This window comes from Penicillium maclennaniae, assembly GCF_028827695.1.
Source record: "Penicillium maclennaniae strain IBT 15551 chromosome Unknown utg000006l:1.0-2513246.0:1.0-2515036.0, whole genome shotgun sequence".
In the NCBI taxonomy this organism is placed as follows: Eukaryota; Fungi; Ascomycota; class Eurotiomycetes; order Eurotiales; family Aspergillaceae; genus Penicillium; species Penicillium maclennaniae.
In genome coordinates, this window is record NW_026623218.1 from 797962 (window position 1) to 816198 (window position 18237).

General features: G+C 52.8%; 7 protein-coding genes across 7 annotated transcripts; 4 read left to right on the forward strand and 3 right to left on the reverse strand.

The window, feature by feature from the left end:
* Positions 1-1143, reverse strand: N7477_006525 (uncharacterized protein; the record flags this gene model as incomplete). Its single annotated transcript, XM_056968188.1, has 3 exons — positions 1-716; positions 772-1018; positions 1063-1143. 3 exons carry the CDS (start codon positions 1141-1143, stop codon positions 1-3), a joined length of 1044 nt encoding a protein of 347 aa, XP_056820984.1.
* Positions 1144-2030: 887 nt separating this feature from the next.
* Positions 2031-7577, forward strand: pld3 (phospholipase D; the record flags this gene model as incomplete). The annotated part of the gene is made up of 4 exons (XM_056968189.1): positions 2031-2575; positions 2623-7386; positions 7440-7508; positions 7571-7577. The coding sequence occupies 4 exons, from the start codon at positions 2031-2033 to the stop codon at positions 7575-7577; spliced, it is 5385 nt and encodes a 1794-aa protein (XP_056820985.1).
* A 372-nt stretch (positions 7578-7949) lies between these two features.
* Positions 7950-9556, reverse strand: N7477_006527 (uncharacterized protein; the record flags this gene model as incomplete). The annotated part of the gene is made up of 2 exons (XM_056968190.1): positions 7950-9360; positions 9426-9556. 2 exons carry the CDS (start codon positions 9554-9556, stop codon positions 7950-7952), a joined length of 1542 nt encoding a protein of 513 aa, XP_056820986.1.
* A 503-nt stretch (positions 9557-10059) lies between these two features.
* On the forward strand, positions 10060-13035 carry orlA (putative alpha,alpha-trehalose-phosphate synthase subunit Tps2; the record flags this gene model as incomplete). The annotated part of the gene is made up of 3 exons (XM_056968191.1): positions 10060-10488; positions 10557-12810; positions 12869-13035. 3 exons carry the CDS (start codon positions 10060-10062, stop codon positions 13033-13035), a joined length of 2850 nt encoding a protein of 949 aa, XP_056820987.1.
* Positions 13036-13832: 797 nt separating this feature from the next.
* N7477_006529 (putative MFS monocarboxylate transporter) lies at positions 13833-15242 on the forward strand (the record flags this gene model as incomplete). The annotated part of the gene is made up of 1 exon (XM_056968192.1): positions 13833-15242. The coding sequence occupies one exon, from the start codon at positions 13833-13835 to the stop codon at positions 15240-15242; it is 1410 nt and encodes a 469-aa protein (XP_056820988.1).
* Positions 15243-15687: 445 nt separating this feature from the next.
* N7477_006530 (PDGFA associated 1 family protein) lies at positions 15688-16589 on the forward strand (the record flags this gene model as incomplete). The annotated part of the gene is made up of 3 exons (XM_056968193.1): positions 15688-15736; positions 15806-15873; positions 15951-16589. The coding sequence occupies 3 exons, from the start codon at positions 15688-15690 to the stop codon at positions 16587-16589; spliced, it is 756 nt and encodes a 251-aa protein (XP_056820989.1).
* A 404-nt stretch (positions 16590-16993) lies between these two features.
* Positions 16994-18113, reverse strand: N7477_006531 (unc-50 family protein; the record flags this gene model as incomplete). Its single annotated transcript, XM_056968194.1, has 5 exons — positions 16994-17305; positions 17364-17701; positions 17786-17789; positions 17855-17954; positions 18010-18113. 5 exons carry the CDS (start codon positions 18111-18113, stop codon positions 16994-16996), a joined length of 858 nt encoding a protein of 285 aa, XP_056820990.1.
* Between the last annotated feature and the right edge of the window lie 124 nt (positions 18114-18237).

Below are 18237 nucleotides of genomic sequence, written 5' to 3' on the forward strand. Positions count from 1 at the left end.
TCAGATCTTGGACGATCGCACCGATCCCTTCCGGTCTTTCTTATCTGTGATAGCAAGCGTTTCACTAATGAAGCGGACGGCCTCGTCGACCATCTTGGCCGTAACCTCATGGCCCGCACTTTGGTCGATAATATCCTCAAATGTAATGGCGCCATCGCCAAACCAGCCATCGGACGAGACGGCCTCTTTGAACCAGTTCAGGAATGCCTCGCCTCGGTGATACGGCACTAACTTATCCACTCCACCAGAGAGATTCAAGATTCGCTTGCCCGCCAGGCACCGAGTCAGAAGTGGTCGAAGTTGCTGCTGTTCCTTGTCCGTCGGGTCGGGCAAAGTGTCGGGGCGCAATGGGCTGGACGAGCCGGTATCAACACAGCTGAGGAAGAGGCTAGCCGGGTCGTACTGCTTCACGATATCCACGAACGAACTCGGGAAAGCTTCCGAGCCTAAAATGTCAGAACCAGGTGGGTCGCCCTTCGTCCACGATGGCAACTTCGACAATCGAGCCCGGTCTACCATGAGATTAAGGTAGTCCGGGCAGCCGATAATGACGACTCCGGCGCTGACGCGAGGTTCATGCAGCAAACAGCTCCAGGCGGCATGTCCGCCTAGAGAGACACCCAGAACGAGGTTCTCCGAGATCTTATGCTCGCTATTAGGGAAGACGAACGCGGCGAGGTAATCCATTAAGAGCGATGTGTCTCGAGCAGTGCCCTCTGGAAGGCCTATCAGTAAAGTGTGTCTCACGCGTGGCAAATTCTTAGAGCTTACGGAAGATAGAGAACATATCTTGAGCATGGCGAGGGTTTCCCTGTCTCCAAGCCTCGTTCGCCAGCGGGTCAACCATTCTGGTGCCGTGATTGCGCTGGTCAAAAGAGACAGCAATCAAGCCCTTGGCAGATGGATTCTTCTCATTCTTGCTGTTCCAGTCTGTGATAGTGGCTGAAGCAATGCCCGCCATGCGTTCCTGCGTCGCCAGTCGAGGATGGAGTAACCAGAGACAGGCAACATCTGTCGCCTGGAAAGGAAGCTCCTTGAGTCCAAAGACAGTCACTGAGATACCAGCAATACATAAACCTCCTGAGAGACGGCTACCGGCTCAGGACGACCGGACGAGTCCAAGGTCTTCAATGGATCGGTCATGGCTGCAGGGTCACTGTAGATGGGTTAAAAGAAAATAAGATTCAACCAGCGATCAAACTGCACAAAGACAGAATTAAGAGTAAAAATATCGTTCTGTCTTGCCACGGCTCTATAGAACAAAGGGCGGGGAACAATGGCGATTCAAAAGGCGACTCGGGCATAATGCGACGAGCCGAGGGTCCGTCGTGCCGATGCAGACCTAAAATCCCGGGACCCCACTAGTTACGCACATCAATACTCGAGTCATGGCACTAAAGCTTCGGGCTAATATTGGCACCTGCCTAGAAGTTGTTGTTTATAGTATCACAATTTCACATATCTCGTCACATGTTCGACACTGATACCTAAGGTTTGCAGCAAGAAATTCACGTGACTACTGCCCAAAGGCCATCAATCCGATTTTCCTGAAAAGGGAAAAGGGAAACCTTGGGAACCCGAAGTGGGAGGGGACTCGATCCACGATGCTTGTTATTGGTGACCCCTGAAAGCATCATCGCTACATTCGAGGTTATTGACTACCATCTACTCCTAGTACTACGTACTACCACCACGAAATTGCCCCCCCCTTCCCCTATCCGAGTACCTGACCGCCCGCTTCTTGGCCCGCTTGGCAGGCCCGTCTCCAGTCGGAGAGATTTTGATGGGGCGGAGCTCCACCGCAATTGCGAACTAGGTCAACTTCGAACGCTCCTTTATATGTCAACAGTCGCGTGGACGCCACCTGTCCCTCCCAATTGACCCGTCCTTCTCGAAAGATCAGTTTTAGGATGCCAGTGAGGAGACTCGACCATAAATGACAGGGTCTCGATCAAACCTGCATGTATGCACCCCAGCATCCTCTAGCTCCTACCTCAAGCTCTCACTGACGATCCCCTCGCCGTGACAGCATGACCGACACTCTAATGCCGTCTTCCCCTCAAATGGAGGCTGAGCGCAAGTTCGAGAGAGAGAAATCGAAGAAGCCCGATCCCATATCGGTTGCGAGTGGCTCCAAACTAGCCTCCCCATTCCCGTCCCCTACCGAAGCCAAGCGACCTGCTTCGGTAAAGCAGGCTCAGCACACCGAAGCGAGCCAAGAGAATAAGGTACCGGATCATCTCCAACTGTCTAAAGAGCCGGAAAGTCCTCTTGAGAGCAAGGAGAACACATCGCCGACGCAGCGTGGCTCACCCAGGGAGTGGTCATCCCTGAGCAGCCGGCCACCGAATAGGTCTAATACTGACGAACAGCCGCCGTCGCTAAGCCGCAGCAGACAGCAATCATCAGGCCATGGGATGTCTCCCCCTTCCCGCGCTCCCAGTGTTCAGTTCCGCGACCCTGAAAACGAAGCCACGGAGCCGCCCCCGTCACGGCCGCAGTCTCGAGCCTCCTCTTTGAACGGCGATGACGGAGATCAATCAAAGGGGAAACAGTCTATTCTCAATCGCTTGAAGTCTTTCGCCGTTTCTCCCCGTTCGCATCACATTCAAGGTCCCCTAGCGGAGCCACAATCGGCGACATTCGGCCAGGCCAACCTGACCTCGTTACTCCGGGCTCGGAACGGGGCGATTTTCTCTTCCCTGTCCCTGAACCTCTGGCTGAAGAGGGAAGTGACATTGATGCCGATGCCGAGGAAAGCGGCGGCGAGCAGCGGGACCTTGCCAAGAAGAAGAAGATCCTACGTCGACGACAAGAACAGGACGACGAAGCTGGGACTCGTACTGCCCCAACGACGCCAAAGACTACACGCCGACCTTCCTTTCACTTTTCGTCCTCGTTTGCTCCCTTTGAGAACTACCGCAACAACATATTCCCTCGAAGAGGTAGCACTACTGAGTTTACTGCTCAAAACCGGGAAGGTGTATCGGAGGATGAAGGTCGTGACAGGCTCACCCGGCGAAGGCGATCTGCCTGGGCCGGAAACCGCGGAATGTCGTATATTGGTCGGCAGCAGGACGGAAACCAAGAGGAACAGCAGCGGCCGAGTAACTTGAGGAGACTCACGGGCCTTGCTGGTCCATCTGAAAATCCCGAAAGTCTTGCAGCTACCTGGAGACGGCACCGGGGCGACCGGGGTACCAGCGCCGGTGCCCAGCGATGGAGACAAATCAAAGCCGGCTTCAAGTTCATGGGCCAGCGTCGTAAAGGCGACAACGCAGTGGATAATAAGAAATCTGCAGAATTGCTTGCCGAGCTGGCCTCGGCTGTCCCCGCTGCTCTAATCTTGGCTAGTTTCTTTCAGAGGGATGAACATGGAAGCAAACGGATTCCGATTCTTTTGGAGCAACTGAAGGTACGTGTGACAGATAGCCGCATCGACTCGAATTCTGGCGATCGTCACCTAGTATTTCGAATCGAAATGGAGTATGGAAGTGGCATGACTCGAATGAAATGGATCATCCACAGAACTTTGAGAGATTTTGCCAACCTGCACTTGAAGTACAAACTTCACCTCGGAACTCAGAAATACATCCAGCTTCGGGCAAGTGAGAATAGCCCCAGCCTTCCTCGTTTCCCGAGAAGCGCTTTCCCTTACATGCGAGGCGTACGTGGATTAGAAAGCGAGTTCGAGGATGAGGAGGACGATGGTGGGTATGAAACTGGCCCTGAGGGAATGAGCGGTACAGATCGACCCGGGAAAAAGAAGCAGCGTCGACCTTCAGGAGTTGGTCCTTTGGCTCGCAGGAAATCGAGTATCACCAACCAGGAGGGCGAGTCGGCCGCGGGTCCTTCATCCGTCCATGAAGGAATGGGCGGCAAGAGAGAAACCTACCCAGAGAGACAGCGAAAGAAGCTTGAGATGTACTTGCAGAAGATGATCCGGTTCCTCATTTTCCGGGCTGACAGTAACCGCCTGTGCAAGTTCCTCGAATTATCTGCTCTAGGCGTTCGTCTCGCCGCGGAAGGAAGTTATCATGGCAAAGAGGGCTTTTTGATCATCCAATCATCAAAGGGTCTCGACTTCCGAAGGGCCCTGACACCGTCTCTGATTAAGAAGCGTCACTGGCCCAAGTGGTTCCTTGTTCGCCACAGCTACGTTGTCTGCGTTGATTCACCAGAGGAGATGAACATTTACGATGTCTTCTTGGTGGATTCCAACTTTAAAATTCAGACGCAGAAGATCAGCCTTCGCAACCAAAAAGCGAAAGAGCTGGCCAAGTCGGCAAAGCAGTCGGCAAGACACCCTCAGCACCACACTCTTCGGCTTGAGAATTCCGAACGCAAGTTGAAGTTGTTGGCTCGGAATGAACGCCAGCTGCAGCAGTTTGAAGACTCAATTCGCTTTATGGCTCAAAATACTCCGTGGATGCGGCCGAATCGTTTCGACAGCTTTGCGCCTGTTCGACAAAAGTGCTTTGCTCAATGGCTAGTTGATGCACGCGATCATATGTGGGTGGTCTCAAGAGCGATCAATCAAGCAAAGGATGTCATCTATATTCACGACTGGTGGTTGAGTCCGGAACTATACATGCGGCGACCTGCAGCCATCAGTCAGAAATGGCGGTTGGATCGTCTGCTCCAGAAGAAGGCTCGTGAAGGCGTGAAGATTTTCATTATCATGTACCGGAACATCAACTCTGCGATCCCGATTGACTCGGAGTACTCCAAGTTTTCCCTCCTTGAGCTCCACCCCAACATCTTTGTCCAGAGATCTCCAAATCAGTTCCGTCAAAACACCTTCTTCTGGGCACATCACGAGAAATTGTGCCTAATAGATCATACCCTTGCTTTCGTGGGAGGCATTGACCTGTGTTTTGGACGTTGGGATACACCTCAGCATCACCTTACCGACGATAAGCCCACTGGCTTTGAAAACTCCGACACCGCCAAAGATGCCGACAACTGTCAGCTCTGGCCTGGCAAAGACTACTCCAACCCTCGGATTCAAGATTTTTATGACTTGGATAAACCATACGAGGAGATGTACGATCGCAATGTTGTGCCGCGTATGCCTTGGCACGATATTTCGATGCACGTGGTGGGCCAACCTGCCCGCGATCTTACTCGGCATTTCGTTCAGCGCTGGAACTACATCCTTCGCCAGCGCAAGCCAACTCGACCAACACCTTTCCTTCTGCCTCCTCCGGATTTCAACCCGGCTGATCTCGAGGCTTTGGGTCTGGATGGAACCTGTGAGGTTCAGGTCCTACGCTCCAGCAGTATGTGGTCGACTGGAACGCCCGATGTCACAGAACATAGCATCATGAATGCCTACGTCAAACTCATTGAAGAGTCTGAGCACTTTGTCTACATTGAGAATCAATTCTTTATCAGTACCTGTGAAATCGATGGCAGGAAGATTGAAAATCTGATTGGAGACGCATTGGTTGAACGTATTGTTCGAGCAGCCAAGAACGAAGAAGCGTGGCGCGCCGTTATCGTCATTCCCCTCATGCCAGGCTTCCAGAACACCGTTGATAGTGAAGGTGGAACGAGCGTGCGTCTGATCATGCAGTGTCAATACCGCAGTATCTGCCGTGGCGAGACTTCAATCTTTGGTCGTCTCCGGGCGCTGGGAATCGAACCGGAGGACTATATCCAATTCTACAGTCTACGAGCCTGGGGCAAAATCGGACCGACTAAGCAGTTGGTGACGGAGCAGCTCTACATTCACGCAAAATGCATGGTCGTCGATGATCGTGCAGCCATCATTGGATCTGCAAATATCAACGAACGATCAATGCTGGGATCCCGTGATTCCGAGGTGGCAGCCGTGGTGCGGGACACAGACATGATCCAGTCGACTATGAATGGCAAACCCTACCTTGTCGGAAGATTCCCCCACACTCTTCGTATGCGCCTTATGCGGGAACACTTGGGAATAGATGTTGACGAGCTTTTGGAACATGATTTCGCCACAGAAGAAGAATTGCGCAAGATCCAGGTCGATGAAGAAGACGCTCGACCAGCCGGTGATCGAGAAAGACGAGGCTCCGAGTCGTCCATGATTGAGCGCCAAGACGAAAGAGACATGATCGAACGTCGTCATCGTGTCCAGGATGAGTTCTTGTCCCGCTCTGAAGAAATGCACAGCTTCAACCACGACGTTGACTGGGAGCAAGGCAACAACCCAAACCTCAAGAGTAATCGGAGACTCACTACCGATCCACGAGTCACGGATAACCCCGATCACAAGAAAGACGTGGATGGTGATGGCTTTGACAACTTGAGAGCTGCCGAGAAAGCTGGTTTGGGAGTTGGCCGTGACTCACTGGTGACCCCTGATGGCAAGGAAGCCCTGGTCTCCCCAATTTCTTCTGAAGGCAAGGGCACTATCGATCAGCCCAGGCCATCGTCTCAGCGCAAGTCCACCCAATCAATATCGACCCGCAAGAATGGGAATGGAATTTCGGGCGAGCCCGTTCGGGATTCAGAGGGCAATACGAACTCCGAGACTCCTTTGCATACTCACGGTGTCTCTGGGTCATCGAGCCGTGAGTCTGAGGTTGAGAGTGCGAGTCTGATGGTGTCTCAGGAAACCCGCGATATCCCCAAGTTTGGACAACCGTTTACGCCAGACCTGAAGCGTATCTTCATCGACAAGGACTGCATGAAAGACCCCGTAAACGACGGTTTCTATTTAGACACCTGGCAAGCGGTTGCTGAGAAGAACACGAAGATCTACCGCTCTGTCTTCCGGTGCATGCCCGACAGTGAGGTCAAGAATTGGAAGGACTATAAGGAATATGCCGCATATGGAGAGCGCTTCTCTGAGATGCAAAGCCAGCAGAGCAGCAAGCCGACCAACCAGCCTTGTCAAAGACATACCGGCCCTCCCGGAGCTCATTCTTCTACGGCTGGAGTTCCACTTACATCACCAGTTTCTCTTGTCAGCCCAAAGACTGAAGGGCTAGTGAGCGAACTGAAGCCCCGTCAAACTATTGACGAGAAGGCCGAGCTCAAGACGCAAGATCCTCAGCGAAGTGGGTCTGACCGACCACAGTCCGAGCTTATCCAGAGCGAGACATTGCCGCCCCTTGATGAAAAGACCGCCTTGAAGGCGGCATCTGAGCCCCACCTGTTGAGCAGCGTGCAGAACAGCGAAGATAATGCCGCTGGAGATGATGCTGAGAAGCCGCGCTCGAATTTTGCACATGTCGACTATTCTGAGGCAGTGAATCTGAATGCGTCTCAATCGCGGAGACGCAGACGTCGAGCCACTACTATTGGTTCTAAGGCCCATGAAGATGTAATGGACAAAACGCGCGCGGAGGATCTTTTGAACAAGGTTCAGGGCCACCTTATTCTCTGGCCATATGACTGGTCAGCAACCCTTACTATATCCTCGAAGGTCCAATCTAACCATTCTTCAAAAGGCTTGAGAAGGAAGAGCAGGGTGGAAACTGGCTTTACGCCTTGGATCAAATATCGCCTCTGGAGATCTAGTAAGTTCCATTCCCTGGGTCAAGTGTGTTGCCAATTGAACTTAAACTAATCATAATGATAGCAATTAATCCGTTTTCCATCTCATTTGCAATGGTCAACGTCTTTTTCAGTTGCCCGTCTGTAAACCTAAAGTATTTACTTTCATTATGTGCCTCTTAGGGGTACTTGAGTGCAGTTCCATTTATGCACTGTTCAGCGCCGCCATTACCATTGCAGCATCTCATCACCTTTCGTTAGAGACCTCTTGTCCCACGCAGGGCTTTTTGAAAGTACGCTTCATTTCCAGATAGTAATCGGCGTCTAAATGGCTTTCTACAAATAAAGAGAGCGCTAGACAACCCAATTGAACAATATTGGAGCCAGAAGGGAGACCTGTGTGGATATATATATATATATATATCCTGGGTATCTGTTAACATCATGTAATATTCGCGTGAATCTCACTGATCAGCCGCTTCCGCGTCGGCCCAGGGGCCATGGGTGGTCTGCCTCCGCCTTTTTTCGAAGCCTTCAAAACTCGCCCGTAGAGCCGCTGCCAGGATTGAAGCATCGTCACTCGGTCCCTCCCACTGTTCACATACTTTAGAAATCCGCTCATGGGCAGCCTTCAGCTCACTTTGCACCTCTTTTATGCGTGTGGATGAGCGACCCAAGTCCTGCATGAAGTGAGTTGGATCCTGGATGCAAAGGCTTTGGCCCAGTTGTAGATTTCCCTGCGCTTTAGCGGTGAGCTTAGCACGCATAAGAGAACGTTGGCCGCGCAAGTATGCGAGTTCAGCATCCGCGTGGTCATTTGCGCTCAGCACCCCATTTCCAAAGAAGCTTGGAGGGTCCAGTGCAACTCCAACGGAGCTAAGGTCAACACCCGACCCATAGAGCTTCAAAAAAGCCATCCACTGGTGCCCGAGGGTACGAGGGCCTGTGAAACGGCCATGATTCATTTTGAGAAAAGCGACAAGCAACAATACCAAGGCATTGCTATCAATGTGCATATGGTTGAATGGGGTACAGCATGCTTCTATTAGCGCCTGGCTTGCTCGGAACAGAGGCGGAAGAGCAGGATACTCGTTCAAATAATCCTGCAGGTATTCAAAGATGGCTGGAGACTGTTCCCCGCAGGTGATTCGCACCTTCAAGCCTGTGGACTTATGCCGAGCCTCTAGACAAGGACCGTATTTTATTAAGGTAACATTCTCGAAGGCCGAACTATTCATCAAGGCGGACTTCACAATTCCGAGAAGGCCCATGTGAGCCCGTCGAATCTGTGGTCGGGAAGCACTTGGTTTTCGAATCTGGTCTGGAGATCGTTGTGTGTCCCGGAACGGCAACATGAGTTGGATGGCCGAATGTGCCGGCGCTAGCCCAATCGAACGGAGCCCAATGCGCTTCGGCGGAGATGAACATATTGCTAAAAGTAGTGAATCAAGCTCTTCATAAAGTCGCTCAGTCTGTTTTTGCTCTTCGGAGCTCGAGGACAGGTAAGAGTTTAAAGCCCGAATCTCCGCATCCAGATACGCATAAGCATCGCCAGTGGCCTCGAACGGCTGCATGTATTTCAACCATGGCTGTTGTCCGAACGAGTCATATACCGAGGAGTCTGCGCGGCAGATTCCACTAAGTTGATCAGCCTTTGATTGGAGCTTCTCTGATATGCCCTTCACGCCATCGTTGGATATGATTGTTGGTGCCGGTGCCGGTGCCGGTGCCAGTGGTGGAGGTGGAGGTGGAGGTGCCGGCGGCTGGTAGCCTGCACGGTTTTCGGGGGGGGATACAAGGTCGAAAGAGCCCGGGCGAAGGATCACGAGAGTACACCTTGCGGATAAGGCTAGCTCGGTTCGACGAGCGATGGGCCTCTAGTGTTTTGCTGAGGCTGTTGGTGAAGACATCGGGGTCTTTCAATCCAGATGGAACAGAACGATTTCGTGGCAGGGGAGACGCGGCATAGCGCGAAGATGACAGAGGAACGAGCTCTGTCACTGGTGGAATCCGCAATAAGCGTTGTGGCCTGAGGCAGCATATCTTGAGCGCATTTGGCGCATTTGCGCATTGCGAAGTTGGAACTAGGCGGTTGTCCCTGTGCGGAATAGTCACGATGACCTGGTTGTTCTCATCGACTCAGTCTCGAGATTCTCACACAAATCTGGTATTCGGAGCATGACGTAGGGTTGAAGACATCGGAAACCCCACCGATTGTCCTGAAGCGTCCAGGTTCCTGTTTCGGACGGTGGCTTCAATCTCACCGCTTGCCCCTCCATCGGGACTTCTACTTCTTTACGTTTCTACTTCTCTCCTTCGACTCTGTACTTCTGCACCTTGCACCCTACTTGTCTCCCTGTTCTCTTCATGGCTGTCGTCCGTCGTTGCCTCTAGTCGAGACACTCATCGCCTCCCCCTCCCCCCACTTCGAGGTACGTTCTTCCTTGTTATCCCCTCAATTCGACGTCAGTATTACTTGAGAGGGGCTCCCGCATGTGACAATCGCAGTCTTTTCTGACAACCGACGCAGCTGATTTCCAGCTCGTTCCCAATTTCAATTTCAATTTCCACGTCATGTCTGAAACAGAGAAGTCGAGCCCCGAGCGCTTGCCTGAAGGGCAGCCTAATCCCGTGCTCGTGGGGCCTGGCTTGAAAGCCCTCAGTACAGAGGCCTATACGGATGCCACAAATGCGACACCGAGTTTGGATACCGATAACCAAGGTCAGATGGATATTGATGCGCCTTCATACTTTGCCAACCTCCCAGGAGTGCAGACCGAGTCACTCGGTCCGTCTGATTCGGCCTCGGCACCACACCCCAGGAGGAGGACGTCGTCGGGACAAGAATTGCTACGACGTTTGAGTCTAGTGGGGAATGGATCCCCAATGTCACCCGAGGTCGACCCTCGTGCGCAGCATCCAGGTCTCAACTTGAGCGGGCGTTTGATTAGCGCCTCCTTCTGCATGCCCTACAAGCTCTACTTCCAAGCGGGCTCAGACTGGGTACGTGATGAATCTCTTCCTTTTGCCGGATTTCTGGATGGCCAACTGACTACTTTCTGAGGGAACAGACGGTCAAGCCTCGTTCAGGCTCTTCGGCTCTGTTCGATTCATTTGCTCATCTGGCCTCTGACGAGACCCAGTGGTCACACACCTTGGTGGGCTGGACAGGAGAGGTGGAGCCCATCCTAGACACAAAGGCCCCTTTGCAATCAATTCCTGTCAATGCAGCGGGAACATTGGCACCCGGTGCCAACAACCCTAACCTATCCACGCTCAATAAGGCAGCTGCACCTATTCCTGTGGATGCTACCCAGCAGCCACAATCTCATCCGTTGGTGGAAGGAATCACCGTCGGGAAGGAAGATCGAGAGCGGCTTGATCGTCAAATGGCTTCGGGGCGCTATGGTCGGATTTTACCGGTTTGGTTATCGGACGCTTCGGAAGAACCAGATGACACCATTCTACTCAAAGACCAGGGCCGGTGGCGGCGGTATGCAGAGAGAGAACTATATCCTCTTTTGCACTACAAGCAGCACGGCCCGACTGACGGCCGCTCTGAGCGGCGGTGGTGGGCGGATTACGTTCGGTTGAACCAGCTATTTGCAGACCGCATTATCGCGGACTACCAGGAGGGTGATGTTGTGTGGGTTCACGATTACCACCTGTTTCTGCTTCCCAGCCTCCTACGACAGCGCATTCCCAACATCTATGTTGGCTTCTTCCTCCACGCACCTTTCCCAAGTAGCGAGTTTGTTCGGTGTCTTGCAAAGCGCAAGGAGGTATTGACCGGAGTTCTCGGCGCTAATATGCTGGGATTCCAGACTTTCTCTTACTCGCGACACTTTTCATCTTGCTGCACACGTGTCTTGGGATTCGATTCCAATTCGGCCGGTGTAGATGCCTACGGCGCACACGTGGCGGTAGATGTCTTCCCCATAGGCATTGATGCTCAGTCTATTCAGAAGGCTGCGTTTGGTGCCTCAGATATCGAAAATACCGTCGCCGGTATTCGCAAACTGTACGCCGGAAAGAAAATCATCGTTGGCCGTGACCGACTGGACAGTGTTCGTGGTGTGTCGCAAAAGCTGCAAGCGTTTGAAATCTTCCTGGAGCGATATCCTGAATGGCGTGACAAGGTTGTTCTTATCCAAGTGACCAGTCCAACTAGCATGGAAGAAGAGAAGGAAGACCCTAACAACAAGATCGCGGGCCAAATCTCTAATCTGGTCTCCACAATCAACGGCCGTTTCGGCTCGTTGAGCTTCTCTCCTGTTCAGTATTACCCACAATATCTGTCACAGCGAGAGTACTTTGCGCTGCTGCGTGTAGCCGATGTGGGACTCATCACCACTGTACGAGACGGCATGAACACAACCAGTCTGGAGTACATCGTCTGCCAGCAGTCTAATCACAGCCCGCTCATTCTCTCGGAATTCTCTGGCACTGCGGGTACATTGCCCAGCGCCATCCACATCAACCCCTGGGACTTGGTTGGTGTCGCTGGCGCTATCGACCAAGCTCTCAGGATGCCCGCCGAGCAGCGAAAGGAGCAACACTTGAAGCTGTACAAGCACGTCGTCACCAACACGGTTGCAACATGGACAAGGCTGTTCCTTCACCGTCTGCTGACCAATCTCTCGTCATTCGACCAATCTATCGCCACGCCCGCGTTGGATCGCGCCAAGGTCATCAAGCAGTATCGCAAGGCTCGGAAACGCCTGTTCATGTTCGACTACGATGGTACGCTTACGCCGATCGTCAAGGATCCACAGGCGGCCATTCCGTCCGATCGGGTTCTCCGCACACTTAAAAGTCTGTCGGCAGACCCCCGGAATGCCGTCTGGATCATCAGCGGTCGTGACCAGGCCTTCCTAGACGAGTGGATGGGCCACATCCCTGAGCTGGGGCTTAGCGCCGAACACGGATGCTTTATTCGTCAGCCCGGATCCGACGAATGGGAGAATTTGGCAGAGAGCACTGACATGGGCTGGCAGAAGGAAGTGGTGGATGTCTTCCAGCACTACACGGAACGAACCCAGGGTTCCTTCATCGAGAGGAAACGAGTGGCATTGACATGGCACTATCGTCGGGCAGACCCTGAATATGGCGCATTCCAAGCCCGTGAGTGCCGAAAGGAACTAGAGAACACTGTTGCCAAACGATGGGATGTGGAGGTCATGGCCGGCAAAGCCAACCTGGAGGTTCGCCCGACTTTTGTTAACAAAGGCTTCATTGCTACACGACTGGTAAATGAGTATGGTACAGGGCCTGGTAAGGCCCCTGAATTCGTTCTCTGCTTAGGAGATGACTTTACGGACGAAGGTGAGAAATGAAGGTTTGAGACTTCCCAAGTGAATTGACTAACGATGGACCTTGTCAGATATGTTCCGCGCCCTCAAGAAGTCCGACTTACCTCAGGACCATGTGTACTCGGTGACGGTGGGTGCCAGCTCAAAGCAAACGGACGCTAGCTGGCACTTGCTGGAGCCGGCCGATGTCATCAACACCGTCCAGATGCTCTTCAGCAACCCGAACCAGGACTATTGAGCGTTTGCTCTCTAAACCCGATCCGACTGGACACTACACGACAATGTCGAAGTTCGATCGACGCCGAATAGCTTCGCAGCCTAGTCTATACTTATACTCACACACGACTGTTGCCCTTGAAGAACAAAGATTTGTCATTGCCTCATTTGCCCTGTTTGCCCCTCGCTGCCTCGTGTTGTTGTTCCTTGTTGCTTGTCGCTTCTGGCTTTTTGCTTCTTCTTTCTCGCTTGCCAAGATGTGGCATTGGCGCTGGGCGACGTCATTTGATCTCACCGACTTATTTCTTTATAATTCTTGTTCATAGACGCATGAGCTTGCACATCTGATTAGAATTGAGTGAAGGGGGGTTTTCCCGAAAGTCCACTATAATACGCCGTGGTCCCCGAGCACGTCTTTTTGCGGGGAAATACGTAGAGATGACACGACGGCCATCATTGCCTTGCGCTAGTTCAGCTCATTTCAAGAACAGTTCAGTTTCTGAAGTGGGGTTGACCTCAACAGAGCTCTGGCAAAGGCGTGTTGCATTCGGCGATCTGTGCGAATTGCCGATCGGCGCGAAGCCCGTTTGGCTGCTCCGACAGACTCTTTTTTATGGGCCTTAGGAGCTATGAGTCAGGTCAATGACCGGTCATCATAAATTTGACCGATTGCTGGGCATTCATTGACCGCGTTTCCATTTCCTGATCATATATCTGCTTTTTCCTCTGATCGAAATCGTGGTGGCGCGACATGATCGACTGGACTTCTCAAGTCACCTCCGATATTGCTTTCCGATGATCAAATCCACCTATCCACCCATGGAGAAGGTCCCGAGTATGGTTGAGGAAAAAGACTTCCAGAATGAAGACCAATCAAGGTCGCTGGAGAGCAACGACCCTCGAGGTCTAGTATCTGACGAAGAGTCTACTCTTGGTGACGGGCCCAACGGCCTCGCCCAGGTGCTCACCAACGCCAGCGCAGTCGCATGTACGCTCTCTGCAGTGCGCACGCGGGAGTCTGGGAAGGAAATCGGCCCGCCGCCGGACGGGGGCTTCCAGGCCTGGCTCCAGGTCGCTCTAGGACATATGATCATCTTCAACACCTGGGGCTACATCAACAGCTTTGGCGTCTTCCAAACGTACTATACCACACGGTTGGACCGCTCTCCCTCCGACATCTCATGGGTGGGAAGTATTCAGATCTTCTTGCTCTTCTTCATCGGGACATTTTCTGGACGCGCGACAGATGCCGGATACTTTCGATTCACTCTGACTATAGGTGCCACACTGGAGGTGTTTAGTATCTTCATGACCTCGCTGTGCACTAAGTACTGGCAGCTCTTCCTGGCCCAGGGTCTGGGACAGGGTATCGGCTGTGGTCTGATGTTTTGCCCGACGCTGGCATTGATCTCCACCTACTTTGACAGAAATCGTGGTATCGCCATCGGTCTGGTGGCTTCGGGATCGGCTACCGGTGGTCTGGTCTTTCCAGCTGTCGTCATGCGCATGTTACCCGAAGTCGGATATGGATGGACTATGCGAACGCTCGGTTTCATCACGATGGCCACCTTGATCCCCTGCCTGCTCTTCTTCAAGCAGCGACTACCGCCTCGCACCACCGGGCCGCTTGTCGAGTGGACCGCGTTCAAGGAGATTCCCTACCTGCTCTTCGCGGTAGGTATGTTCCTAAATTTTTGCGGTCTATACGTAGCCTTCTTCTACATCGGTAGCTTCAGTCGCAACATCGGAGTATCCGAGCGGACCTCCATCTATCTGCTCATGATCATGAACGGAGTCGGCATCGTGGGCCGACTGGTGCCCAACCTGCTCGCCGACCAGTTTACAGGGCCGCTGAACCTGCTGATTCCCTTCAGCTGCGCGACTGCAATTGTTGCCTATTGCTGGTCAGCCGTACACGACATGTCCAGCCTGTATGCCTTTGCTGTGTTCTATGGTCTTTTCGCGGCAGGCATTCAGTCGTTGTTCCCCGCCACGCTGAGCACTTTGACCACGGACTTGAAGAAGATCGGTGTGCGAATGGGCATGGTGCTCAGTATTGTGGCCGTGGCAGCTCTGATCGGATCGCCTATTGCAGGTGCCCTGGTCTCGACGGACGATGGCGAGTACCTTTATGCGCAAATGTTCATGGGCAGTGCGATTATCGCAGGCACGGTCGTTTTGATCGGAGCCCGAGTGACAACGGTGGGCTTGGGCCTTGCGCGAGTGTAATTGAGAAAAAAAAAAAATTCGGGGGCCTCCCTTGCATATAGAAAGAAAATAGTATGATATTATATACTGTTCGATGGAGCCGTATAAATAACGAGAGTGGCGCGCCCTGGGTTTGGGAAAAAAAAAACCCCACACTTCGGAGACTGATTAATTCAAGCGTGGTGACTCGCCCCTTTTGAGTTATTTCCTTCCCCAGTTATTTCCATCCTATCTCGTGTTTTCGTTCTCACCATAATAATTCTGTTGGTGATTCTTGGGTGCAACTCTTGTGCCTATCGTCTATCGTCGTTCATCGCAAGCGCCCAGGGGTCCCCCCACTTTGCCCCTCTATCTTTTGAGTATGTCTGGTCCTGGGTGACTCAATCGGACTGATCTTGACTCGATACTAAGACCAAATTTCTCTAGACTGTGATCTCTCGATTTCCCTTCTCTATACAATTTCATCATGGCGCCTCGCGGTCGTGGTGGCAAGTTCTCCAAGCCCTCCCGTGGAGGTAAGTCGCGTGCAGGATTCCCAGAGAACAATCCACACACGTGAATGCTCATCTCTTCTCACCCGACAGGAGGCAAGAAGTTCAGTCGAGACCTGCAACCTGTCGATAAGGACGGCAACTCACTCGGTCTCTGGCGCGTACGTTTGCAACACCCCGGCTGCAGATCGCAGGAACCACCCTCGATGATTCATATCTCACACATTTCTTTCCACAGGACCCCGGTGATGAGATCAAATCTTCCAGCGACGAGACATCATCCGAAGAGAGCTCCGAAGAGGAAAGCTCAGACGACGCCGAAGCAGGATCTAGTCAAGCCGCCGCCACATCAGAGGCAACCCGCGAAGCTCGCAAAGCCGCCGCCAAAGCCAAGAAGCTCGCTGCGCTTGCCAAACGCAAGCAACAAGCCGCTCAGCCCGGCGACCTGCCCCCCTCGGACTCTGACGAATCCGAGGACGAGGGCCTGGGCCTCCCCGCGAACCCGAACCACACCGCCAAGTCCCGCTCACAGCTGGTCAAGAAGGACGATGATGACGAGGAGCCCAAGAAGGTTGTAAAGAAGGACATCTCGCAGCTCTCACGACGAGAGCGTGAAGCCCTCCAGGCGCAGCAGGCCCGCGAGCGGTACTTGAAGCTGCACGCAGAGGGCAAAACCGATGAGGCGCGCGCTGATCTTGCACGGTTAGCGATCATCCGCGAGCAGCGTGAAGCGGAGCGGGCTCGTAAGCAAGCGGAGAAGGAAGAGAAGGAGGAGCAAGCCCGAGAGAAAGCTGCGCTTACGAAGGAGCGCGAGGACAAGTTGCGGGCTGCTGCATTGGGCAAGCCTGCGCCCAAGAAGGGTGGGAAGAAGAAATGATCTGCTTTTTGATCATGTTGGAAATCTGGATCCCCCCCCCTCCCCATTTCTATACGCATCACGACACTGCGCCATGTGGGATTTTGACGCTGCCGTAGCAGTAGTCGTCATTTCCTGGGATAACATTGGAAAACATGGCAATTTAAAATTGGACATTTGGATCTACAAAGACACGCAGCTAAATGGAAAATGCCTGATCCTGTAGGTAAAGAAAATTATCATGTACAGCGACGCCTTCCCAAACGCAGCAAAGACACGGGAATTACTCTTTCAATGCATAGTCAAGAGAAGAAAGAGAAAAGGAAATGGTTCGTACACGGAGGGGTTTCAGGAAATTGGGACCTCTTCCCCAAAGTTGATTGAGTGATGGAAAATGGCCATCAGAATATTTTGTAGGGATTGTCTCACACGCCCCAGAATAGGCCTTCGACGCTTCGACCCTGCATGACCACACTCCAGCCGGCGATGAGACTGACCAGCCAAAGAACGGCAAAGACCATGATGGGGACGAGCAAGAGCTCAGTGTTGTGCAAGAAGGGCAGGGCATTATATCCCAGGAAGGTGATATAAGTGTAGTAAATCAGGGCAGAGAGGTAGAGCGTGTTGCCGAGAAAGGTCGCCAGAAAATTGCTCGGGCTACGAGTCAGAAGAGGGAGAAGGAGAAATTGCACCACGTAAAGGTGGAGGTAGAGAGGGAAGAAAGCTCGATTGGAGACCTATCAGCCGCAGCGTCAGAAAACAAGTATGCTGAGCCGGATCGAGGGCAAATCCTACATCAAAGCAATATCCAAATTCCAGCTGGTCCTTCTCACCAGGCTGTACAAATAAGCCCTGAGCTGCGCCGCGTCGGCGGCTCCGAGAACCACGCAGACCGGCCAAAGAGGCGGCGGCACCATTGGGACCGAAGAGTCGGCCGATGACGAAATAACCAATGGTTGAAATGAACAAGGACGAGCCGATGAAATGGACGAAGACGAACAGCAGGGACAGGCGTACGATGGCCCCGAAAGAGGGGGTGTAAGCCAGACCCCAAGCTAGCGCTGTGAGGAGGAGGAAGAACGAGAGGAGGTATGTGAAGGATGGATCAGGGCGATGCCATGTGTTTTTTGTTTCTGGTAACGGGTCAATTATGTCGATTCTGATTCACGAGCAAGACACTTCTTTGGGTTTCTCTGATGAAGCGCAAGACAACTCACGTTTCTATTATCCACGGACCCGCCGCGATTAGCAACGACAGCAACCAAACGGAGACCGGCGCAACTTACATGGTAGTATATGGATTTGAAGACCTTCTTAGGTGCAATCAAGAGCGAAGTCATCTCCCAGATAGCCATCTCAAAATCCATCTGGGGGAATTTGAAGAGCCTGTGGATCTGGTCAGCCCCGAGCTCCGGGCAACGAAGGACGAGGAAGAGGGCACCTCTTGAAGAAACGCGGCATGCGGACACTGGAGCCGCGACTTGGTGTAGAGCCGAAATTGGCGGGAGCGGCATGTTGACGAGGAACAGAGATGTGCGGGTTCATGGTCGAAGGCCCTGGTCTTGGGGATGCAGAGACTCGTTGCTGCTACTTCGTGGCCAGTCCGGGGTTATGTCATCGCTCACGTGAATGTTGTGTAGAGTCAAGTCGAGTCAACAATGACTGGGAT